The sequence below is a fragment of the Acomys russatus genome, chromosome 21 (genome assembly GCF_903995435.1).
Source record: "Acomys russatus chromosome 21, mAcoRus1.1, whole genome shotgun sequence".
NCBI classification, from domain to species: domain Eukaryota; kingdom Metazoa; phylum Chordata; class Mammalia; order Rodentia; family Muridae; genus Acomys; species Acomys russatus.
Window position 1 is genome coordinate 16,121,188 of NC_067157.1, and position 26,035 is coordinate 16,147,222.

Sequence of the window (26,035 nt, forward strand, 5' to 3'; positions counted from 1 at the left end):
AAACTGTAAGATTAAAATTTAGCCTTTGGCTTCATTGTCGCTGACTTTTCTGTCTGCCCATTATTTTCAGCCCGTAACTCACTGATGCGGCTAATACCGAGAAGGGCAGAGCTGCTTGCCCTTTGAACTTTTCTACAAAAAAAATCTCTGGTTGCCACTTACAGAACTTTAAAAAGGAAATAGATTGTGTTTGCTCTTCTGCGGCTAGGAATGATGAATGAGATAAACAGGTTGCTTTGGATTAAGGGAGAATACCTATTTTTCTTGACTGCTGAACAGGAATGCAAGCACTGTAGATTGCAAATCCCAGAAATGCTTATTTCTTTGCTTTTTGTTTGGGGATGGGGTGTATTCACTAGTTTTCTAGTTGGCTGTGACAAAATGCCCGACTACTTACGGAAGAGAGAAAGGGTTCAATTGGCTCCCGGTCTGGCCAAAGGTGCAGTCATTACGTTATGACTGGGAAGAACATAGTGGCCAGAGAAAGACACTGGCTGAGTAGTTGGAGTGGGGGCCAGTTAATCACACCGTGTGCACATTTGGGGAGCCGAGAGAGATGGATGCTGGTGCTGAACTCTCTTTTCTTTTTCTTCTTCCTTTTTATTCAGTCTGGGCTGCTGGAAGATGCTCAGGACATTCAGAGTGGGCTCGTACCTCCTCACTTACTCCCTGTGGAAGCACCTAGGGGCACTCAAGAGCGCTTCTCTGTGGTTAGTCAAAATCTATGCAAGCAAGAAGGTTACATGTCATAATAGAATTGGCTTTCCTGCTCACTCGTGCTCTCAAGGCCTACCATGTAGTTCTGAGTTTAGTAGCCACTTGGTAGGTAGTGAAACGAACTGACTTATGTAGCGTTTTTAGTCTCGTCACAGAAAAGAAGGTGGTATCTCAGTTCTGAGTCACAGCTATCAACCCAGTGTGACTTTTTAAAGTTTCAGGATTTACACATCCATTTCATTATGCACATTTTCAGTTTACTCTGTACGTAATAATCATAACTAAAGTTATAGAAATATTTTTGGCTCTTCTGTTGCAAGATCACTACTAAGAAAATCAGTTAAAACTGTATAGTACACCAGTGAGAAGACCTTGTGAGACTGGTAAGTCAACTAGAATTTACTTCCGGTCTCTCTTGACTTGTCTTGAAATCCCTACAGTTTCACTTTCATTCTTTTTTTGTAAGTAAAATTCAATGCCCAGTAGCATCGTGACTGGCTGTATTCGCCTACCTCAGCCTTGATCTCTTTGCCACTGCAAAAATGATACAGGTTTTGCTTGCTTCCCACATTTGAAGTGGTAAACCACTCTTTCAAAACTATCTTTAATTTTCTTTAATTAGTAATGATTAGTTACTTAATGGATGTGTAAATGGATGTGTGTGTGGGAGAGCACAAACATGAGTGTGCTCATCTGTGTGTGCCCATGTAGAAACTAGAGTGTCCCTTGGTGTATTTCTTTCTCTCTTTCCACCTTATTTATCCATTTGTTTGTCTGCTTGTTTGTTTGTACAGATAGTCTCTCTCTGAACCTGGAGCTCACCATTTTGGTTAGACCATTTGGGCAGCCAGCCCTGAGGTCTCCCCTCTCCACCCTGTGAGTGCTGGGGTGACAGGCACACAGCATCAGTACTTCAGGTTCAAACTTAACTTTACGTGTGCAGAGCAAACACTTTTAGTCACTGGATTGTCATTTTTGCTCCGAGATCTGGATCTTAGTGGGTCTTAGCTTTATAGTCATATTTGCTAGCCCTCCTTATACACCTCACTCTTACAGCTTGGTAGCTACGGGCTCACCTACTCGGTTAGTCTCTGGATAAATAAAAGGTTGCACAAGTCTTCAGATTTACATTAGAAACCATTTCAACATAATTTAGAAGAATTCCTGGCCTCATATAAGACAGTTGATAGAGAAAAATGGACTTCAAGTTATAGCCTGGAAACATGTGTGGTATCTGTATGAGATGCAACCAGGAGGCAGGGAGAAGAATGCTTTTTAATTGCAAAAAAGGCTGCTCTTAAAACGCAAACTAAAGCATCTCTGTTATGTGATGATGTCAGACACCCTTATTACCTTCAGTGTGGTTTTGCTATGTGGCCTCAGGGTTATAATTACTCCTTCAGTAGCATGTGCAAATTCTAGAGGGTTCCATATGCTGTCATTTCACGTTGTGGGTTTTGTGTGAGAATGGCTTTGGGGGAAAGTTTATTTCCTTTTACCCTTAAATAAGGAACTAGTAAGTCTGCACGGTGAAAGGAGCTTTCAATTTTGAAGTTTTTCTTTTTCTGTCTGGCTCTGTGGGCTTCACACACTGGGGAGCAGGGTCTCGGGATCCTGGGGATGATTATATAGTACCCAAACCATGTTTTCTTAGGATTAGGCATAGGTAAGAGTAAGGGTAGATTTATTTCACTACAAAAATTGACCAGGCAGTTAAGGTTTCATTTGATGTTGAGGATTTGCTTTTCAGAAATTATCTTAATTATTCACTTACTAAAACTGAAATTTTTAAAAAAGGAATGAGATCTTTAAAAGTATGTACGTTCCTTTAATTAAATTAAGTGTAAAGGAGTGCACAGGAGATGACAGCGAATGTCCTCCAGACAGGTGGAAGGAGGTATTTCCAAGGATTGTGCCCAAAATGGAAGGCAGGAGAATGGGCATCTCTGCCTGGCATGTGTTACGACTCTCCATCTGGTCCATCATTGCTGGCCTAGAGGCTTAGTGGAGATGTATCAAGGGAGGTGGTCTATCATCCTTGGCCTAGAGGCTTATTGGAGATGATGTATCAAGGGTGAGAACTTGGAATAAATGAAAATGCGAGCAAGGCAGGGGCTGAGCACTGAACTCAGGTGCCCACGATTCCCTGGAAGAGGCTATAACAGACAAGACCTTATGCTGATGGTCTGGCTAATTTTACCTCCTGTAGAAATGGACAGACCAATGTTAGATGTGGCGGAGTGTTCTAGTCATGAACTAGTTCTTGGGACCACTCATTTCTTTGTGCAGACCAGAGAAGAGCAGCATCCGTGGGCAGAGCATCGTGGCTACGGGTAGCAGGAACTGTGAGGGAATGTACATGTTGTTCATTTCCATTGTAAAAATTGCCCTCGATGACCAGAAAGGAGTCTGTGAGAGATGCTAGCAGTGCAGCCTCCTTCCATGTGCTTTAAAGATACAGATCTTGACTGGTCAAGGTGGCCAAACCCTAGGCCCTTCTTGTTGGTTTTGTTCTGTTTAATTCTGTAATTGCCTGGCAGGTATCTTATAATTTTACTTTGTGTCCATTTCCTTTGAATCTAGAAACATTTCCCAATCTGCTAGATAGAGTCTAGAAAGTCAGCATATTCATTTACTTAAGTACATATGTGGAGGTTGATAAAACATTAAGAAATACCTCATTTCCCAAAACTGTGAGTCAGGAGTATATCCTTCACCAAGAATTGTGATTGGTTGTCACGGAGACAGCAGATGTCACCACATCATTCATGTTCCATTTCCATAACATAAATGTGTTACTGGAAAATAGCTTCCCAGCTATACTGTATTTCCCAGCCACTGTAGTATCGTTGAGCCCATCTTTTGGAAGCATCCAGGAAAAAACATTTACTTTATACACACCAAGAATTACTTGCCTTGGAAAGCAAGCAAACTCGGGGTGTAGTCTATTTATCGGTTATTCTTTTCTGGGAGGCAAAAGTCCTAGATACATTCAAGAGTCAAATGCTTTTCTTCCCGGTGAGAGATGTGCCAACTTTAAGTGATGCATTGAAGACTTGGTAGCATTGGGCACCATTCTTGTTAAGTGTTGGGCAAGCCTGATGATCCTGCCTGGGCCAGTTAACAACTTTGATTCTTAATTTGTGCCTGCGAAATTTGAAGATGTAGATTCTTTCCTATACATTGTTGAAATGTTAGTCTTAAATGAGTGGAACTTTTCTGCTTTTATTTCAAATAAATACTTACTGAGCTATCCCTCCAGGCAAGACCCTAGGTGAAGTCCTCTGCTTGTATTTAGTCACCCCATGAGATAGATGCCATCATGTAAAAGAGAGATTAGAGACCCTGAGAGTGGAAGTCTTGAAACCTGCAGACAACAGACCTGGCTATCCCACTAGTGTCTACACAAGTCCATGTGCCATGCAGCTAATCATTACGTTGTGTTCCTAAGATCTGGCACCTAGGACGGTTTCTAATCCATCTTCATTTGGGACATAATTTACTCTCTCTCTGGATCCATTTTTCTGATCTGTCTGCTCTGCTGTGCATTTTCCAAAAAGTGAGGAGTTAAGGGGCTTTTGTGGTACCCTGTGCTGCGTTCTGTACATAGCCCCAATTTGTGCACTGGTTTGATGCACACTTCATCTCTTCAAGACCTTCTTTCTGTGCTTTCTGTAAAGCTGCAGAAGTGAAACTTCCATGTTTCTATGCTTGAAAAAAAAAGAATCTGGTTAAAGAAGAAAACAACAACAAAAAACAAACAAGCATAGTCCCTTGGTTTAAGATTTGAATTCTAGTTCTGTTTCTGGAATGTATTCAGTTTCGAGGCGCACAATGCTTCTTTGCCACATTGTTACTGTAAGATTAAGCATCAGATATGTGGAAGGCATTTAGATCCCAAAGCCACAGTTTCTGTATTGGCAGTCAGAACAGCTGTGGTGGATTATTGGAACCAGAATTAAGCAGAATAATTTTGGGCTGTGTGGCATTGTGAAGATCTACTTAAGATAATTATAACTGGTTTGGCTGGAGAATAAAACTGAACTTGGGTTGCAGCTGGCGGCTGGCATCACAGCCCTATCTGAAGTATCTTGTAGCAACAGTGATTCTTAAATTACTACACTGTATCCACTGATTAAGTAAAAGCTTAGGAATGTTTTAGAGATGTGTAGTATGGGAACAGTAGAATGGGAAAGAAAGCTGAATTCTGCGAGTTAGTGTGTACAGGGAGAAGACGTAAGAGAACACGAGAAATGAGGCTCAGAGGATCCTTCAGAGACACCGCGGGGATTGAGTTCTGGGTACACTATGTCTTAACAGAGTGAGTTGCTAAGTGTGTCTAGTCATTTTGTCAAATTCAAATACCATGTTCTTGAACTAGACGCGAGATTCCAGTGAGCTGGCAGAGCTTTGCTGTCCCTACAACATCGAGCCAGGGTGGGGATTGCTTGTGAGGTCATTTCTAGCCGCCTCCAACTTCAGACTTGCTTCTCCAAGGCTCTGTGCATTGGGGGATGGGTGGGGGAGGGGAAAGAGAGGGGGGGGGAAGTGAAGTAGGTAAACCCTCCAGCCTTTCTTAGCCACTGTCTTTTTGAGCATTTTCTGTGTCTCCTAAACTGTTTGTTAAAGTACCACAATTATCACCAACCACACTCAACATCTCTTCTGTGTGTGTGTGTGTGTGTGTGTGTGTGTGTGTGTGTGTGTGTGTGTGTCTGTGTGTGAGCTTCACTTTGAGACATATAATCCCAGGTGTGTTGTTTGGAAGCTACAGCTTTTCCTCATGTGAATTGAAGTAAGAACATGAAATCGGTTTCCAGCATGCCTACATTGGGCCTACTTTAAATTATCTTGAAAAATGCTTCTTTCTTTAAGTCTCAAAGTGTGCACACAGGGTGGACAGCTGATAGAAAAAAATCTGATAGAAAAAAAAAAAGACTGGAACTGGGATTCTTTTTGGTAGAATTTGTTAGACATTTACAGTTGATGAATGGAACCAGGTGTCTCTATAGGTTAAAGCAAGTTTTAGGTAGCCTTCAGTTTTGTTTCACTTTAGAATATCACATTTAGGTTACGAAAGTTTCTAGACCTTCTGGGTATTTTTCTCCTATTACTTTCCTGGCAGAGATTTTCTTTTTCTTTTTTCTCTTTCTGGAAAGTTTTAAACTTGTTTTGGCTTCACATAAGGAAGAACAGGATTTCTTCTCGCTCATCTTAGTGGCGAGACTTTACCAACTCCCAAGCTGGAGTTTAGTTCCGTGTGGTGTCAATGACCAGTCAGGCATCAGATTCAGTGCTGAGCTCCACGTGTGCAGAGACCGCTCCCAACGCCTGGGAAACTTTAAGTGTAGACAGCTGAAATCCAACTAGTGTGATTGTTTGTGCCAATGCCCAGGAGAAACTATGGGTAGATAAAGGAAGGTCTTGCCAGCTAGGAGGGCAATGGGAACCCTGCACACTGAGTGAGACATTAGCAAGGCAACCTGTAATTTGTGGCTGGCATTAGATGCCAGGCCCCTTGCTCCTTACCCCGTCTCTGCCAATCATTGCATTCTGCAGAATGTCTGTGGGTTTTGCACTGGCCTGAGCGATTTTTCCAGCATATTTTAAAGTGTGGTAAATCCCCACCTTTCTGTTCTCATGCTCTCTCATGAATGCAAAGCAGTAAGTGAGGAACCTTCCAGAACAGTTGGCAGAAGGAGTTGGTATTCAGAGTCTTGATTGGGTTCTGTTTCTGGGACCTCTTTTATTGCTTAGGTGTATGCAGGCAAAGTCCTGAGGCAATGTGGCAGAAGAGTCCTGGGATCACAGGGTGAGCTTGGTCACATAGTTTATGCCTACCCCACAGCCTCTCAGGACGCGTAGCCTCCACAGTCTCAGTGACTGACTGGGTAGAGGGGTGGGGTGGGGTATGTAGAGAGGAAGAGGCAGCAGCAAATAAACATACCAGGCTTTTACAGAATGCTTGCACAGAAGTGGAGATGGAAAAATCTTGATCTCCACCTTGTCTTCTTACCTCTCCCCAATATCCTGAGTCACCCCATTCCTGCTGTACCACCAAGATAAAGATCCAGCCTTTTGAGAGAACTGTAGAGGTGTGCATGTGGGGCCAATTAGGAAAGACCACCCGACCTGTCCTCACCCAGGGCTCCTGAATCCCCACCATGCTAATTGCAGTGATGACATGACAGCATCCTGTCTTAGACTTTTGAAGGTTCGCAGCAGCCACGATTTTTAAAAGAAATGCTAGCAGAATTGTTCTCTTGAGAGAAGCAAAAAAAAAAAAAAGGCAATCCCCTGGGGGGACTGAGCATTCTTTCACACCAGCCACCTCTGTGTAGCCAGAGACCACACCCTCCTCTGACACCACAGAGGACTGTTTCTTTTGGCTAGGTCTCTGACCTTGAAGGATCTAGCCAGCCGCCTTGAAGCTTTGGGTGCTAGACATAATACTGGCGGACTCCCAGAGCTATTTCTCTTTTACATATTTGATTTAATATGACTGTTGAAAAATTTTTTATTCATCAGAAATTCTGTTCTTGAATCTCAAATGTGTCACTAACCACTGTCTTTATATTTCCTCATATATATTTACATCTAAATACATTTAAGAGTAAAAGCTACCAGAATAAGCTAATAGCCCCCAAGTGATGCCACCACACTCTGCTCCTTGGGAGATGGAACAACTTGAGAATGTGGATTGAATTTGGTGTCGAGTTTTTATTTTTTTCTCATCTGTCTGGGATGAGGCCATTTTTTCCTTGGAAAAACCTCTTGGGTTCACCATTGACTTTTTCCTTTAATAATTGAAAACCACTGTTCATTATTTGCATAAAACTTTTTTTTTCCTGGTCTGCTTTCTATAACCTTTCCCCTCATAAGAATTTTAGGAATTCTTTGACTTTTCTCTGAGGGATTTTATGCCTGCTTTATCCCAGATGTGGGACATAGACAATGCTGAATGTGTGTGTGTGTGTGTGTATGTGGTGTGTGTGTGTGGTGTGTGTGTGTATATATGTGTGTTTCTTTCTCTCTGTGTGTGTATTCACTTCCATTTGAAGGTAGTTCTTTTAACTATTGTACAAATATGCCACTGGGGAAAAAAGAGCTATAAAGAAAAACAACTAGATAAGATAATATGTAAGCCTGCTTTAAGTTTTAACTTACAGAATGATGCCAAAATGCTATATGCAAAATGAAAAGGCATATAGTGGTTTCAAGTACTGAAGGGAAAGTGCATTCACTAGTCATCCAGTCTTTCAATACTGGGGTTTTTTAAAAAACTGGATGAAGGCATGCCAGCTTCCCAGTTGCAGAGCCCTGAGTCTGGCCTTCATGGACAGCTGACATCAGCCCAGGGAGCTATTTGCATATTCATGTCTTCTCTGGTCCACCTCCTGTGAAGAGGACAGGTAACCTTCCTCACACCGTTTTGTCTGTGTGGGTACCCACAATGCACAGATCCCAACGCCTGATTAAGAGCACAAACTGTGAGGAAGAGAGACGCCATTGTGGTGAGAGAGACTGGATGAAGAAATACAGGATTTTCTCCCATTTTAAAAAAATAAAGTCTTCTCACATATCCAGAAAACAGTTTGCCACCAGCTTTTGGGTTTTGTGGTTCATGTATTAATGTCTAAAATGCTATAAACATCTCAAATTTTCTGCATGATAATTTATGAGAAAGACATCATATTTTTTCTCTTTCTCTGTAAGCCCAAAGTTGGTGTTTTCTCAATGAATTCTATCTGCTAGAGCATGTTTAGGTCTATAAAATCAGACCCTGCTGGGGTCCAGTAAGTTTCTGCCTACTTCAACTCTTTGTTGTGTACTAAGTGATTCACACGCTTAAATGGTTAGTCTTTATAAGAGTGTGCGATAGAGCCCTGTCTCCCGTGTGCTTCAGGCGTGACTGACGTACGCTCTCCTCTGTGTCTCATGCAGGATCGTTCGAAGATGGTTTGGCTGCCTTGGAGATCTGGAGATCTGGCACCACGATGAGGGCTCACACACGGGGGGCTCCCAGTGTGTTTTTCATATATTTGCTCTGCTTCGTGTCAGCCTACGCCACTGACGAGAACCCAGAAGTCATGATTCCCTTCACTAATGCCAACTATGACAGCCACCCCATGTTGTACTTCTCCGGAACAGAGGTGGCAGAACTCCAGCTAAGGGCCGCCAGCTCCCACGAGCATATCGCTGCTCGGCTCACGGAGGCCGTGCACATCATGCTGTCTAACCCCTTGGAGTACCTCCCTCCCTGGGATCACAAGGAGTACAGTGCCCGCTGGAATGAGATCTACGGAAACAACCTGGGTGCCTTGGCCATGTTCTGTGTGCTGTACCCTGAGAACATTGAAGCGCGAGAGATGGCCAGAGACTACATGGAAAGGATGGCCGCGCAGCCTAGTTGGTAGATTTTGGTCTTTTCCTTCTTACGGTACTAACCTTGCCACTTAAAGAGATGATTCAAGAGCTAGAGGTCTAGCTGAGTGGGTAGACTGGCTGCCTAGCACGCACGAAGCCCTGCTTCCCACCATTGTATAACCCAGGTGCGGTGGTACTTGATCATAATCCAGCCCAAAGAGATGGAGATAGGGTGGAAAGTTCAAGGTCTTTTCAGCTGCACAGCGAGAGGCTAGCCTTTCGGAACCTGACCTCCTGCCTCAGATTAGTAAGAGAAAAGAAAAAGGGAGGCAGAAAGAAAGACAAACAAACAGGAATGTCTCACTGTTTTAAAAGACCTAATATGTTTTTCAGCTTTCAACTTAGAAGGAACATGTTGAGAGGCAGCGTAGCCAAAGGGAGGGAAAGTTGCAGAGCTCAGCATCCAGTGTCCTGTCAGTAGCGGAGAGTGTCTTCCTTCTTTAGTGTACATTTGCAGTTGTGGACCACTTGGTAATGGAGTCACACTCTGAGGAATGTGTCAATGAGTGATGATTTTTGTCCTTGTGTGACAGACATGGAGCGTATTTACACAAACCTAGATGCTATTTATACAGCATATAGCCTGTTGCTCCTGGGGCCAGGATGAAACAAACAATGTGAGATGAAATTAGGCACAAGGCAAGTGTTACACGGTGCATATGGGAGGCTGCTGCTTGCATAACCCACTGTGCATATCCGTGGTTAATTTTGTATAAGTGGAAGGAATATACACGAAAATGAAGTGTATTGCATAAACACATAAGTAATAATATAGTTGCTTATCTGGCTTTATGCCCTATAGACAGTTCTGTGTGCTAACTTTTATATGGCTGGCAGTGTAGGAGGCTTCTTCATGGCAGCACCCCCGTGGCTGTGTGAGGAAAGAGCGCGTTGTAGTGGTGTTAGAGTGCTGGTAGCATCACTAGGCACTAGGACTTTTCAACTTGGTTGTAACCCTGCTGGATTACTCTGATAAGAGTATGCGCTTCCTTGGAGCAAAACACTACTTATATGATACGTAACTGGTTCTGTTATTTGGTCTTAGGTTTTGATTGACAGCCTTCTGCCAAGTGGACTGGAATGTTTTGGCCTATAAAGGCACTTCAGCTAGCTAACATTTATGTGTACTTTGTGACAGTGAGAAGATGAAAGTCATTATGGTGGGACTGACTGGCAGCTCATAAACAAGATTCTGTTTAATAAGCAGCAGAGTGCTCAACCCTGTGGGAAAACTAGTGCTACAGTGAACATGTGTGAGGAATTCTGATTACGTCATAGTTTACTGTTAGAAGTCTAAGAGTCAAGAACAAACTTCCCGTCTCCTTTTGGCTAGCTTGAATTTGTTTGTAATTCATGAGTCTATCTATCTGCTTTTTTAAAAAGATAAAACTTGAACTGACTAAATTCAGGATTCTGTGGGTATTTTTTCCTAGACTCTAGACTCTTTTTCTAGACTCTAGCTTAATTCACAGGCCTGTTGCTAAAAATGCTTACAAATTATATGAAACATCACCTTAAAACTACAAGTTGCCACTTGCCATAGGCCTGGAGAGGACAGGTTTTAAATGCTTAGGGGTATCAGTAGCAGTTACATGGTGAGTGTATCTTACATGAAATACATCTTAGTGTCACAAAGGTAAAGGTAGAAATTTGCAGCCCTATGATAACTGTCTTCATCTTCTAGTGGACAAGATTATGGAAGAAGTGGCGATGAGACATTATCAGAGCTGAATTTGTAAAATTGTTGTTAAATACATGTAGTTTTCCAAAGCTTATGGTATTGTAGGCTAAAGAGAGGCCTTTCCGTGTGGTTTGTCCCAAACGTAATGCTTAGCCACATATGTCATATGTTCTGACCTAGACTCACATTCATCAGATCGCATTCTAGTTCTGGTGCCAAGAAATAAATTAACTGTGTATGAAAATATGCCTGATATCTGAGCAGCAAGATGACATTATCAAATGTTATGGTAACTTGGTATTATACTAGGTAGAAGAAACAATTCCTTTTTGTCTGTGCTTGCTCTTTTATTGCATTTTTATTTTACACAGTTAAGTGGATTTTGGTAGATGACGATGACCATGAAATATCCCAGAGAAACAGTTACTGTTAAAAAATGGAATTATTAAAGCAAAAATATAATAATATAACAATGTTAGGAAAATTGTACAAGACCAATATAATTTCATTAATATATACATCTGGGTGTATGTATTTAATGAGTGAACACTGTCACTAGGATTAAATACCTTCTCTAATAAAAGAAGGAAAGTAATAATTTCAAGTAAAAATTTTAACATTCACATAGTCTCTTTGAGTACAGATTTAACAATTGCTAGGGCTGGAAAGAGGTTGTCTAACTGTGCTGTTCTCCAGTGGCCAAAAGCCAATCTGTCACTTCATAGATTGAACTGAACTTAGTAGGACTGCTTTCTCTTCATTAGGCTAAACTGGGGTTACAGATTGAGACTGGACCTTGATATCTGTGTTTTGGTTTTAGATAACTGGGTCTTTTCTGTTGTGCTTTTAAAAACTCATATAGAGCCAGGCGTGGTGGCGCACGCCTTTAATCCCAGCACTCAGGAGGCAGAGACAGGCGGATCTCTGTGAGTTCGAGGCCAGCCTGGTCTACAAAGTGAGTCCAGGATGGCCAAGGCTACACAGAGAAACCCTGTCTCGAAAAACAAAACAAAACAAAAAACAAAACAAAACAAACAAACAAACAAAAAACTCATATAGAAATCTTAGCTACTTATAAACAGCCACATTCAAACCTAGATTCCTAAACATTCCTTTAGGCATGTAACTGAACATAATCATTTTATACAACTTAAAATGCTACTAAATGTTTTTATATTCCAGTTACCTTTGCTTAAATTGCTCAGTATCATCCCATTCTTTGTTATATACAAAAAGTATACTGTATTTCCATTGTCTTAGGATGTAATAAGCTCATATCAATTTCAGAAAATAAAGGGGCTGACTGTATTCGTAAATCAACAATCAGTATTGTAGGATTTTTATTTATTTATTTATTTTTAAGTATTGTAGGATTTAAAACACCTCCCTACAGGGGCTTCATGTGTGGAATGTATTTGCCCTTCTCTGAAGAACATTTCTCTTTTTGAAAATGATGAAATTGTGTTCATTTACTTAACATTTTGAGCCTGTCGCTATTATATGTGGTGTACTGTGCTAATGATGTGGATTCTGTGTTGAAGAAATGGCCCAGCGATTTTATACTTTGTACCTCGGGTGTACCTTCTTACAGTGAGTGGGTCCTCCTGTTCAGAGGGGAGTGTGAGGATAGCACAGGAAGTGTTTTTATTCATGAGCTGCTTGGACAGCAGTGGAAAGGGGCCGACTCCGGAGTCATTCAGCCTGTGTTGTCCTGACTCCAACCCCCTACCCCAGCTGTGTCACCTCAGATGAATTTCTCAGTTTGAGCCCTGGCATTCTGGTGTGTAGCATTATGTCACTAGTATGTCTCCCCCACGGGGACATTAGTAGTGAGATGATCAAGGCCTAGATTCTGAAAGTTCTTACTTTAATAAAGAGTATCAAGGCCTAGATTCTGAAAGTTCTTGCTTCAATAAAGAGTAATGGTAGGTGGGAGTGGTGACTGCCTCTGCTATGCTTTCCCTTGAACATGGGCCCTAATTGGTTTATGATTGTTATTTACAGGTTTTAATGAAGGAAATGGGTTTTTAAAGGGACTCCGCCCCCCCCCACCCGCCCCAAGTTGTTCTCAGAGCTGGAACAATCATATAACTCACACAATTTGCCTTTGACAATGTTCCTTTAAGAGTTGCCGCATTTGTACTCCAGGATCTCTTTTTATGTGTGCAAGAGCCTAGTGGTAGGGCCCCGGAGAAGGCTTGAGGGGAAGTAATTATGACACGTCTTTTGTTGGATGTTGAAGCTGGATTTCTTTTCTCGTTTCTAAGGCAAAATACGTGACAAGCAGCAACCTGAAGGGAGGGGTCTGTTTTGACTCACAGTTCGAGGGTTTGGTTCACTGTGGTGAGGAAGTGACCATAGGCGGTCATGGTGCATCCAAAACGACAGATGCCCATGGTCAACAAGCTCTTTCCGGTTCATGTGATCTTGGACCTATATCCAGAATGGTGCCACCACTACTTTTGCGGCAAGTCTTCCCCTGCGGACCTAATCAAGATAATCCCTCACAACAGCTCCAGAGGCTTGTCTCATTGGTCCTGTCAATTTGACATAATTAACTATCACCTTTATTGAATATCGTCTAATGATAGTAAATAGATTTAAAGGTTCCATAGATTTACTTAAGAATTTCAGCCATTCCAGGCATGGTGGTGCACACCGTTAGTCCTAGCACACTGGGGGGGGGGGGGGGGGGGGGGCAGGCAGAGGCAGGCAGATATCTGAGACTGAAGCCAGCCTGGTCAACAGAGTGGGTTCCAGGACAGCCATGGCTACACAGAGAAACCCTGTCTTGGAAAAAAAAGAAAAGAAAAGAAAAACAAGAATTTCAGCCACTGTGAAATAAAAGTTCAATTCAAAATGTTCTTTAACTGTACTGTTTGTACAAAATACACTATGAAGTAGAAAGAGATTCTGAAAGGTTGTCAATAGTGGGATGGTTGAGAAACGTATAATAATTGTATGGGTCGCGAAACAACTGTGTGCCTCAGAAAGACGAGGCTTGTTTGTATACTCTATCTGCCTATGTGGAGGCGCCCACATCCTTTCCGGAAACCATCTCCTATCTTGTTTTTGTTAATGCTAAAGTTGTGCATTGCTTACTTTGTAAACTCAATTAAAAATGTGGTTTTTTTGATCTTTGAGATGCCTAGAGGTAAATGTACTTCCACCAAGCCTGATGGCCTAAGTTCTGTCTCTGAGACCCACATGGCAGAAGGAAAGAACTGATTCTTACAAGTTATCCTTTCATCTCCACATACATGTACACGCACAAATAAAAAATATATAATTAAAAATCACAGCAGTTACTGACATACACAAAATATTTTTTTTCATCAAGAGTTTAAAATTCAAGCCAGGAAAATAATAGTTAAAAAAAAAAAAAGTGTTTCATAGCGATTTCAAACAGATTTCCATAAAGATCAATTCAAAGATATTTTGAAGTCAGCACATATTATTCAGTTTTTTTCTTAAAGTTTTCACATTTCTCCATGTGATTTTATTTTCTTACTTGTGCTTGCCTTTATTGTGCCTTTACCTCTACATCACCCAAATTAAAGACACATAATTCAAGATTCAAATTGAGAGTAGCTGGGGAAGTTGCAATTGAAGAGTTGGGAAATGGACCGGGAAAGGATTACGAGTCACTAAAATGCATCACACACCATGGCCATTCGTGGGTCACATGTGGACCCTGAGCTTGCTTTGTTTTACTTTTCATGTATTATTTATTTAGCAGAAAAATGATAGGCTTCTTCAGTTTTGACGTTTCACAGTGTCTGTGAAAACAAAAATCAGGTCAGTTGCTCTGTAAAATAACAATTATTCTTGGCCCAGAGATCACAAAGAACCTTCTAGATTTTCACAGGGACGCAGTATTCTCATTAAACATCCTGTAGCGTGTGTGGTGAACTATGGCATGCTTTCACACGGCACTGGAGGGAGATCAGGGAGCATGTTGTTTGGTGCATGCATAGATTCCTTAATAAGGGATCTTGAGCCAATTTTACTAGAACCTGCAGGGAGGAAGGGGCAAAGATGGAGGAGACAGGGGCATCATTTAGCCTGCCACGTGTTCTCCAGGGCTAGTTGAATGCTTTAGTAGACTTTTGCTTATGTTAGAAAATGAATGACATGACAGCATGCTAGTCTGTCAGGCAGCATCGCTTCATATAACGTGTCTCATCCAGGTCTTTGGTGGATGGATTGCTGTGTGCCTGATTTAGTCAGTATATTATGCAAGCACTTAATGCAAATAAAACAGAAGGCTTGGTCAGTTATTGGAGACCACCACTGTCTAGTTAACTTCGGGAAAGTGTGAGCACATCTTCCATGTTTCACTTAAGCGTGCATTGAGATGAATGCATTGAAAAGAGATTTAAGATACCATTGTAACAGATGGGATTTGCTCAAGCTGGGTGGTATCCAGTGTGCAGTTCCCAGCAGTGGGTTTTGGGCCTTTCCTCTTAAATTGTGAACCCTGGGAACACAGGCCTGACACAATGGTATTGGCGACAGATCTGTGCCTTGCTTGTGTCCGGACTCTGCGATTGTAGTTAGCCATGCGTCCTCTGGCAGATTTCATAGCTGCTGTAAACGTGTTTTTTGGGTTTTTTTTTTTTTTTCATGTGTAAAATGTGGGTGAATCTTTGCCTCCATGCATGGAAGAAAGAGATGCACAGGAAGCTGTTAAGATTATGTACTTGGCACATAGTTTTACTAAAATCACTACCATTCTTGTTATACAGAGAGAGGTGGAGATGCAAGACTGTCAAGTCTTGGGTGCAGACTCCTCTGTGTTAGGTACTCTGGTAGCCCCGGGGTTGTGTTTTTGAGAAGTATTTGCTGTGAGTCACCATTTCTCCCTTTCCTTATAGTATTTTTCTGCGTTATCATGCGACAGAAAATAAATCACAGAGGAAAGAAATGACTTCACTCTTGTGTTAGAGCCAGTTGGCTACAAGGGATTGGGAGGACTGGTGAGGGGAAAGAACGAAAAGTTGAATATTTGGACAGAGAAGTAATTGTCCTTTTTTTTTTTTTTCTTTCTGCAACAGATTATTAAATCCTTGCTTATGGATTGCAAACCTCTGACATCCTAGGGTGTATTTGTAAAACAATATGAAACAGCGAAAGATGAAAAAGGAAAAACCTCTGTCACACTGAAGTGAACCAGTCGGTTTTGTTGCTCTATGCACCAGGAATTGTGGGCCCTGCCTCGACTCGGCCTTGCCTGCAGGGCTCTAAAGCAATTCTTTGCAGCGGCTTCCTACCCTTTTCCTTTTCTAAACTGTAAGCTAAGGCTGAGAATCAAACGTGGGAGGAAGAGTCTGGGCCCCAACTCAGGGAGCCACAGCAGTGAGTGAAAAGATCAGGCTTTCCTCTCTCTCATGACCTTCCAGGGAGAAAGGCGGGGAGGCTTTGCCCAGCAGACACCTGGAATCCATTAAAGAGGACCGGTGCTGGAAACAAATGCTGAGCTGTCAGAAACCCAGCCTCCAGTTGTGGCTCTTTTCTCATTCATGTTCTGCGTCTCTCTTGCCCTTCCCCCTCACCCTTTCTACCACTCTTTCTTTCCTGTTCCTTACACTCTGTGACAATTTCCTCATTCTGTGTAGGTTTAGGTACTTGAAAACAGATGGCTCCAAGCTTTTTTTTTTTTTTTTACATTGGTCACTTTCTTTAAATTGCACAGGTTGCTGCCAGCCAGGATCATTCCTGGAGGGTCTGTGGGCAAGGGGGCACACAAGCTGCAGAAGAAGCCGAGTCAGGTTGGCAGGTAAAGGTGAGCTGAGCATCCCTGGAGTACAGCTGAACTTGTGTGAAGTTGCCCTCTCTGTGGGATGCTCATCTCACCTAAGTTCTTACTGCTCAGCTAGCTTGAACTCTAAACAGTTCTCTGTCTGTTTCAAATGCAGGTGGGGATAAAACTGCTTCAATAATGGCTCTTTGTGCATATTTTTGTTCAAACTATGGCACCAGCCAAGGACAATACAGGCTGTAAACTTCAAACCCCTACCCAGATCTAGCCAATGGACAGGACATTCTCCACAGTTGAGTGGAGAGTGGGGACTGACTTTAACAGGAACTCTGGTGCCCCATATTTGACCACATCCCCTTGATGGGGAAACCTGGTGGCACTCAGACGAAGGATAGCAGGCTACCAAGAAGAGACTTGATACCCTATCAGCATATACAGGGGGAGGAAGGCCCCCTCAGTCACAGTCATAGGGGAGGGGAGTAAGAGGAAAATGGGAGGGAGGGCGGAATGGGAAGATACAAGGGAGGGGATAACAATTGAGATGTAATATGAATAAATTAACAAAAAAGATATTTGTTGATAGCTGCAATCACACTCACTTGGAAAGAAATGCAAAAGTTTTTTGTTGTTGTTGTTGTTTTTGTTTTGGTAGGATATGCTTGTTGTTTAATGTTAATTTCTTTCCTTCCTCCTACACTTCAGTGTCCTTTGTTGTCTGTTTAAATGCAATGTGGGTTTTCTGAGTTGCTTCAGGCCAGAAGAAGCCACTTTCCCTTTGAAGTGGAGCCTTTCATTTTTTATATACACCACAGGTAACATGTATATACAGTTCTGCATGGTCTTTTCATATAACCAAATATTTAAAGTATGGCTTTAAATGTTTTCTAATGAAAACTTGGTATGAATGATGTTTGGATTTTATGCATTCCTTATTTCCTATCTTGAGGGAGAACGTTAATTAGGGGGTACTGAGTGTATCTGCAATCTAAGATCTTTAATTGTCTATGGTGTTTTGTAATCAGTTTGTAAGCACTGGTTCTGTGTATTGGATGACGTAAGAACTCTGTTCTGACATCGTTTACGATGTAACCTTCCTGTCAATGTATTCTTAGTAATGCTAAATAGATATTGTAATAGCTACCAAGGCTGATCATATTACAAGTGTGTTCATTGGCTCTCTTGATAATGGTATAGGTGTGCTCATTGGATCACTTGATAATGGCACAGGTGTGCTCATTAGTTCTCTTGATAAAGGTACAGATGTGCTCATTGGCTTTTGATAATGGTACAGGTGTGTTCATTGGATCGCTTGATAATGGTTCAGGTGTGCTCATTGGTTCTCTTGATAATGGTACAGGTGTGCTCATTGGCTTTCCTGATAATGGATCTCTTGGAAAGCCAAATAGTTCATTTTGTCTTAGCTATCTTCAAAATGGCCTTTAGCTTTTCAAGTTCTATGGCTTTCTCAATTAAGGCAACACATTTTAACTATGCGTAACAGGCTCTCTCATCCTTTTTCTTTCTACCCGCTTTCATTTGTACAGCAGGAAGACACACGATCTCCCACACAAGCCTGTCATTTAGAACGGTGTCTGTGTATGATGGCTGGTATGAGGGAGTGAGGAAAAGAGACATCAGTCAAGGAGGGGAGGGGAATGAACACCACAGTTTAGATTCCAAGGGTGGGTTACAGGTTAAACTTTCTCTTTATAAAGTCGTGTCCTCCAAGCAGCTGGAATTCCCTTTTATGCAAATAAGGCATTCCCAGCACCTTGACCCTGGCCAATGATGTACACTCATCCCCAAAATCTCTACCCACTCCCCAAAAGTTTAAATAACCTTTGTCGTCCTCCCGCCCCCCAATTAAATGAGCCGTCTCCCAAGAAGGCTGATTCTCGAGCACTCACCACCGACCGGGATCTTGCACTGCACCCACCTGTCCCAGCTAAACTTCCCTCCTTCCTGTCCAGTAAGGTGCAGTACACAGTGAGCCTGGATACCCCAAGGGGGCGGGGGAGCAGACATGAAGCGGACACTCTACCTCATAGTTTCCACTATAATGTTCTCCTCCTTCACCACAGGTCAGAACAGTAGGGCCAGTGACAGACTGTAAACTGAAACTATGAGTTAATTATTTCCTTTTCATGAGGTGATTTTTGTGAGGCATTTTATTATTACTGTGGGAAGCTGACAGTCAAATCCTTGGCGAGTATCTTGGTGTTTATTGGTTTTAGAGCCTCCTCACTACAGCTCCTGATACTTACAAATTCATGGTCCTCCGCCCTGCACACCTCCTGCTGCTCTGCCCTCAGTCACTTCCCCCTCTCCCTCCCCCTATTCTTTCTTGACTCTTGAATGCAGTTTGTTGAGGCTGGTTTTGTGGTTACTGAATGACAGCAAGCACTTTAAGAAGTCCTTTAGAGAGGTTAAAACAAGACTGAAGCAAAAACAAACACCTTCGTCCTTGACACCTGCACATCACCACAAAAACACGCCCATCCGGAGTGAGCAGCTTTTCTATCTTTTGTGTTTTAAGCATTTTGTGATTTTATTGTTTCTGTTGACTGTTTGATATTGTCCTGTCCCCTGCGACTGCTTGACCTGACATCTTCAAGTCTGCCCTGAACCTAAGCAATAGTAAGTTGTCTATGTCCAGGGAGCCAGAACCACCCACATCATTCCTTCCAGGCCTATCAGACATGTACCCACTCCTGCACCTACTGCAGTCCTCATGGCTGATTTTTTTTTTTTTTTTTTAATTCAGCATATTGGGCTGTGCTAAGAACTAGAGCACACATTTGGTTGTTTGACCATGAGTGTGTCCCAAAGGAACTTCTTTCAGAAACCTCTGGGCTCTGCCTCTACCCTGTTGCTGCCTTCAGATGCACCATAGGAAATGTAACTTTTGGTTTATGTGTCAGGCTTCCTCATTGCCCTATATATTTTCTAAGGGCCCAGGGAACCTAATATGGCTTTCTGAACCACGAACACCACTAAGTAGCCCCAAAGGAGGAAGTGATTTTTTTCTTTGAACGACTAACCAGGTTTGCCAAGAGCAGAAATCTTGAGTCTTTGTGTGGGTGTGAATGTAATTCGGCGACTTGCACACTGTGGCTTCTCATACATATTTGACCTCATTTCCACTCTGCAGAGCCACCTGTCCCCAGCTGGTGGTCTATTCTGTTGGCTTGTAATCACAGGGACACTGGACCTTTGGTCTACACAGAGGTGGTAGGACGACGTCTCTCTGTTTCTTCCCAGGGTCTTGGGTTCGCTTTCCTTTGTAGTGCTGCTCTTCCACTCACTATTCTCTCTTCCCAGAACCCTTGAGCCTTGGAGGCCATCATCTTATATGTGTTCATATTAAAACCACCTCCTTCCAATTGTAAAGAGACCGGTTTTAGACAGTGGCCAGTTGTTACATCATTGCAGGGAAGGGCTAGGAATGTAGAGCCACACGTCATGTTGTATCCAAGCTCTGGGGCCCTGAACATGTTACTTGGCTTCCCTAGATCAGTTCCTGTTCTGTAAGTTGGAGATAAATATTATGTTTGTCTCATATTGTAGTTTAGAGGGTTCGGTGAGTTCATGAAAACACTGTTGATCTAAGTATGTTCTTGCAGTTGTACTGGCTCACCAAGTTGAAGCATTTCCTGCAGAAGGCTCTAAAGCTGCAGGGGTTTGTTTTGTTTTGTTTTTTTAAAAAGTTCACCTGTGCCAGAGAAGGAAAACTTGGACAAGTTTTGGGGACCCCTAACCAGGAGCATAAAGGAGAGTGGACGGTTGGTGAAAGGAGTCTGGACAGCCACATGGTGGCAGATGTCCATGCTGCAGCTGCATAGAGAGGTCCATGGACTGTAGGGTCTGTGTGGAGAGCCCCCAGGGGCCGCGTTCATGTTTACTGTTTTACAAATTTATATCAACAAAGACAAAATGCTAACTTTCAGACATAAAGAAATGTAAGCATGAGTTATACATCTGTCTTGCCTAGGGTTGTTTGGTTTACACAGAAGATAAAAAAACAATGGACAGGATTGATGCAAATAACAGTATCACCAACCAGCTTCAGCGTAGTGGGAAGACCTGTGAGGTGCTGGCTGGGGTCTGAAGCTTGGGGGAAGACTTTTTACCTGGGACAAGAACAACAACAACAATAAAAATATAAATCTTCCAAGTGATGGGAGGAGGGAGCCATGCTTGGCTGTCCCAGGCAAACGTGGCTGATGCACAGCTGGCTGGCAATGCAAAAAAGCACAGTGCTTTTAAGGAACGAGAGGGCAGCTGTGAGGTTTGGAGTCGGAGGCAGCTTGAACATTATTCGTAAGACTACCATGAGGACATTGAAGGGTTTCATGGAACAGCATGATCTGGTATGTGTGCGTGTGTGGCCCTTTCACTGTAAAATAAAAGAGCACTAAATTAACAATATATGTGGCAGCTACAATCCAAGTCAAGAAATGGTGGTCTGAGTCACACACACACACACACTCACTCACACTCACAGAGAGAGAGAGAGAGAGAGAGAGAGAGAGAGAGAGAGAGAGAGCGCTCACTGACAGACAAACAGACAGATAGACAATCATTTTACTCTGTTCTTTGCTTTGTTTTGGGACCTGAGACATCACACTGTTTCTAGTTTCCTCTTGAACTTCTGAAGTGATCCTTCTGCCTTTGCCATAAGTACCGCCATTGCAAGCATGTGCCACCACATCCGGCTTTAGTCTGCTCTTTCTCTGGAGGGTGAGTGTGTGTGTTGGGGGTAGATGCTCAGAATGTAACCTTGGGGTTTGCAGAACAGCATTCTACCTCTGAGCAACACCGGGCCCCATCTTTGCTCATTTTAAACTAAGTTTCCATCAGTACTTTCGTCTGCACCTCTCTGTTTTCTTTCCACTCTGTGCAGTGAGTCTGTGGTTAATAAGGACATTGCCTAGATTTTATGAGGTTTTGTATACCACTTTAGCAAAACCATTAAAAGTCATCTTGTAAAAGAAAGATTTTTTTGACAATGCCTTTTAAAGCGGGAGTATCAGACAACTATGCCATTTCTGAGAGGGCGTCCTGAGGAGGTACAGTTCTACTCCCTGCACGCTTGCACTCTAAGGGACACTTCACTCTGGGGCTAGTATTTTGGTGGTTAGTTTTAACTTTCGATGTGGTACCCTCTAGAACCACATAGGAAAGGAGTCTCAATAAGAGATTGTCTAGATTGGATTGGCCTGTGGGCTTGTCTTTGGGACCATCTTGATTGCTTTAACTGAGCTGAGAAAACCCATCCCTTGTGGGTGTTACCCTTCCCTAGGTTTGGGTCCTGGACTGAAAAGGTGTGGAAAGGCTGCTAAGTACAAGGGAGTATGCATGCACTTATTTCTCTCTGCTCTTGACTGTGGCTAACTGCTTCAGATCCTGCCTTGACTTCCCCACAGTGATGGACTATTACCTAGAACTGTGCCCTCAAATAAACTCTTTCCACTCTAAGTTGCTTTTTTGTTGTTGTTGTTGTTGGGTATTTTATCACAACAACAGAAATATAACCAATATGGTATTTTGAGAAATATTTATCAATTTGATTACAATTTTTTCTGTAATCAAAAATCAACTCTTATTGCCTCGGATTGTCCTATGTTGTTGGTTCTTATTTTTTTTTTTCCATGTTAATGGATCACACGTTAAATAGGGCAATAACCAAATGTCAGACAGCCACAGGAAGAAAGAATGGACCGGCTCTAAGAGCTACAAGGCCAGACTCTCCTTCAAGTGATGTATTCTTGCTGCTGTAACTAAGTACCTCAGAGTAGATAAATCACTTAAAACAACAGAAATGTATTCTCCCACAGTCTGAGAGGCCGGAAATGTGAGCACACAGTGTGTGTGGTGGTTGCTCCCTTCTGTAGGCTCTGCTGCCATTCTCTCTCTGTCAGGTGGTTACAGAAAATCGTAAGACAATATACACATCTCTCACATCCTTATCCAGGTCTCTTATCCAGGTAAAAACAACCCACATACCTTTTTAATTTGCAATATCGCTCATATTTTATATTACAATTTAAAGTGTTTACGATGGTGTGCGCATATTTTAATAAAGCAAAATCTATTCTATGTTCTATTTTCCAGTTTTATGCAATTTTTTTTTGTTCTGAGGATGACAACAGCTTTAAAATAATTTTTTAAAATATTGCTTAGTTTTCCATTATATACTTAACTACAAATTACAAGCCAGACATTCTTCGGCCATCTTGTAAATCTTCTTGCAGGTCTTTTAAGCAAGACAGTCATTCTTTGTTATGTGGTATATGTATGTGTGTGCAGGTGTACTTGCTTGCAGTATATGTGGAGAGGCCTGAAGTTGATCTCAGGAATTTTCCTTTTTTTTTTTTTTTTTTGAGCTAGGGTTTCTCATTGAACATAGAAGTTGCTATTTCACTTAGACCAGCAGGCCAGTGAGCTCCAGGGCTCTGCCTCTCTCTGGCCCACCAACACTGAGGACATAAGTGTGCATACTATGCTTTTTACACAGGGAAAGCGGGGGCCCTATCTCACACCCTCATTCCTGCTCTTTCCCCACTGAGCCATCTTTAAGCACAGCTCCAAACAAGACATTCTTGAGATGTGTTCATAGTAGCTGACCCTGAAGGAGCTGCCACAGCCTTTGGCTTGCGTTGGATCCCTTCAGCACTGGCTCTGTTGAGTTACTCTTGCCTTATTTGCTGTCTCTCATGTTGTCCTCCTTGTTTCGTAGCCCAGTTTTCTTTGTTTTTGATACACACCCTAATTTGGATAGACAGTTACTCCAGGAGCTTTAGAGAAAGGATTTGTGAGGAAGAGATTTGAGACGTTGGAAGTGTGTGTGTGTGTGTGTGTGTGTGTGTGTGTGTGTGTGTGTGTGTGTGTTTTCTACTCTGATTATACATAATGATACTCTGGACATTGAATGTGAGGTTGGCGGCTTGGTCTCATTGTATTGTAGCTTCCAGTGTGGCTGTTGAGATGTCTACTGCCATTCTTATTCCAGATGTGTTGGTGCAGCCCAGTATTTCATTCTGACACACTTGGTGTCTTTCTCCACAGCCAGCATTGTGCTTCAGGACGATCTTTCTGCTCTGGGATGGGCCTGTGCTCAGACCTACATTTGGCTGGCAATGGATGCTTTTAATATGGGATCCTAGGCCCTTGAGTTCTAGGAAGATTTCTTGGTGTATTTGGATTTCTTCTTTCCTCTTGTGTCCTTTCTTTTATTCTGTCAATTTTCTTCTTCAGCTTCCTCCAATCTTTCTTGTGAGCTTACTCTGCTAATTTTCTTCTTAAGGGCCTATTTTTGTTTGTTTTGTTCTAATTGTGTAATTAAATTTCTCTGAAAATATACTCATCATTTGGGTTTCTTTTCTATTCATGGAATTTACTCAAATATCTTAAAGTCATTGACTGTCTATTCTTATGTAAGAACAAATTTTTCTGTTGGTTTTGTATAAATGACATTTGAAAAAAAACCTGCTACAACCTTCACTGATTTACCTTACAGCTCTGTGGAGACATAGAAGCTTTCCCGGGGTAACAGTAAGGTGTGGTAGGGCCTTGGCTTGGAATGTGTCGTGGTGGTGCCCTCCTTTAACCTCAGCACTCAGGAGGCGGAGGCAAGAGGATCTCTGTGAATTCAAACTCAGCTTGATTCTACACTGTGGGTTTCAGAGCAGTCAGTCTGACAGAGAGACTCTGTCTCAGAAAACAAAAACAAAAATAAAACGACTCACAACAGTGTTAGTAGGACTATGGAAGAGCAGCCAGTGCTCTAAACTGCTGGGCCATCTCTCCAGCCCAAATAAATCTTAAAACAAACAAACACACAAAAACCAGAAAACCAATAACAGCAAATGCTGGCACAGATGTGGGGAAAGGGAAACCCATACTTATTTATCTATTGTTGAGTAATAATAGTTATTAGTTATGTTGATGAATTAATAATTGAAATGCCTAACTTCCTTTATCTCAAGCGTCTGTGCTAATATTAAGTAGTTGTAGAAATGAAATAGTTGCTATGAATTCAACTGTGCCCCTCCTCTCCTAATTTGTGCATATGCTTTCTTTCCTTTCTTTAAGACACTGTTTAGCAGTGCTACTCTGGCTATTCTGGAACTCGCTCTGTAGACAGGCTGGCCTAGAACTCATGGCTGTCTGCCTAGCTCTGCCTCCTGAGTGCTGGGATTAAAGGCGTGTGACACCACTGCCCAGAGTGTCTGCTTTCTAAGACGCCATGAATGATGGCTTCCCAGATGTGCTTGAAAAGTATTTCAGTAATCTGCTCAGATATTTATGGATATTCTTCTTTGTCTCTACACTAAAACTATGCTAGTTCCATAAAAGTCAGTGACAGTACAAAATCTAGTGAACATGAGGAAGAACTTTTAATTCTCTTTTATAGCCAAGTCTGTTGCTGTATGCTGACGTTAGAAAGGCTTTTTTGTCCATGAGTGTAGTATCATACTGTTGTTATTTTGAGTATTTGTTGGTGTTTGTTTTCAGTCTGACTTGTTTAGGTGTACAGTATAAAAAAAAATGAATCTGGTTTATTCGCCCCAATTTTATCAGGAGAGTGTTATATGCTCTGAGCCAGCACCAATGGCTGCTTTTTATACCTGGTTCCTGAAGTGTCATGACATTCTGATAATGATATACATCTGATAATCTCTGAAATGTGAATTCAGGAAAGGAAGAAATGCTTCTAAAGCCAACCGAAAAGCTTATTCTAAAAGCACTACTATCATTATTTAGTGTGGTTGAGAGTTGTAAATGCTGAGGGGAAACTTTGATATCTGGAAGGAGTCTGCATTCCTCCACAACATCCGTAGTGTCTCCCTCTAGTGTAAAGAAAGCAAAGCTGGGGCTTGTGACGAGGCCTATGTGTGCTTTGCAGGAAGGGGCAATCAAACTCCGCCTCAACACCCATATTCAGATAATAGGCTTTGACTCGCCTCAGAAGACGGGTGAATGTGTATACATATAAATATATTCTAAGGTGAAAGAAATTGTGTAACTGTCTGCTTGTTTTCTTAATGATTCGCCACTCACAGAGATGCTCCAATGCAGTGCTCCAATATATTCATTAGCCACCGCCCAGATCACGTTGAGTAACAGTTTTTTCTAGCTTCTTCCATGGGCTAAGAGCAAACTTCTTTTGCTTTTCCATGACCATAAAAGAACAGTCCTATGGTTGTTCTTTGTAGCTGAGGTTGGGTAAGACTGTAGAAGAAAGATTTACAGCAGCAATTGTCAGCCTTCCTAACGCTGCGACGCTTTACTACGGTTCCTCATGTTGTGGTGACCCCAACCATAAAATGATCTTCACTGCAGCTTCATAACTGTAACTTTGCTACTGTTATGGATGAATCGTGATATACATATCTGATATGCAACCCCTGTGTGGGATCTTGACCCACAGTTTGAGAACCGCTGAC

General features: G+C 42.2%; 1 protein-coding gene across 1 annotated transcript in view; it reads left to right on the forward strand.

The window, feature by feature from the left end:
* Positions 1-26,035, forward strand: part of Dse (dermatan sulfate epimerase) — a 53,554-nt gene that overhangs the window by 16,497 nt on the left and 11,022 nt on the right. Inside the window, exon 2 of the mRNA XM_051164028.1 lies at positions 8,662-9,130. Within this exon, the coding sequence (XP_051019985.1) occupies positions 8,715-9,130 (416 nt within the window). The 5' untranslated portion in view covers positions 8,662-8,714. The remainder of the gene's footprint in view (positions 1-8,661; positions 9,131-26,035) is intronic.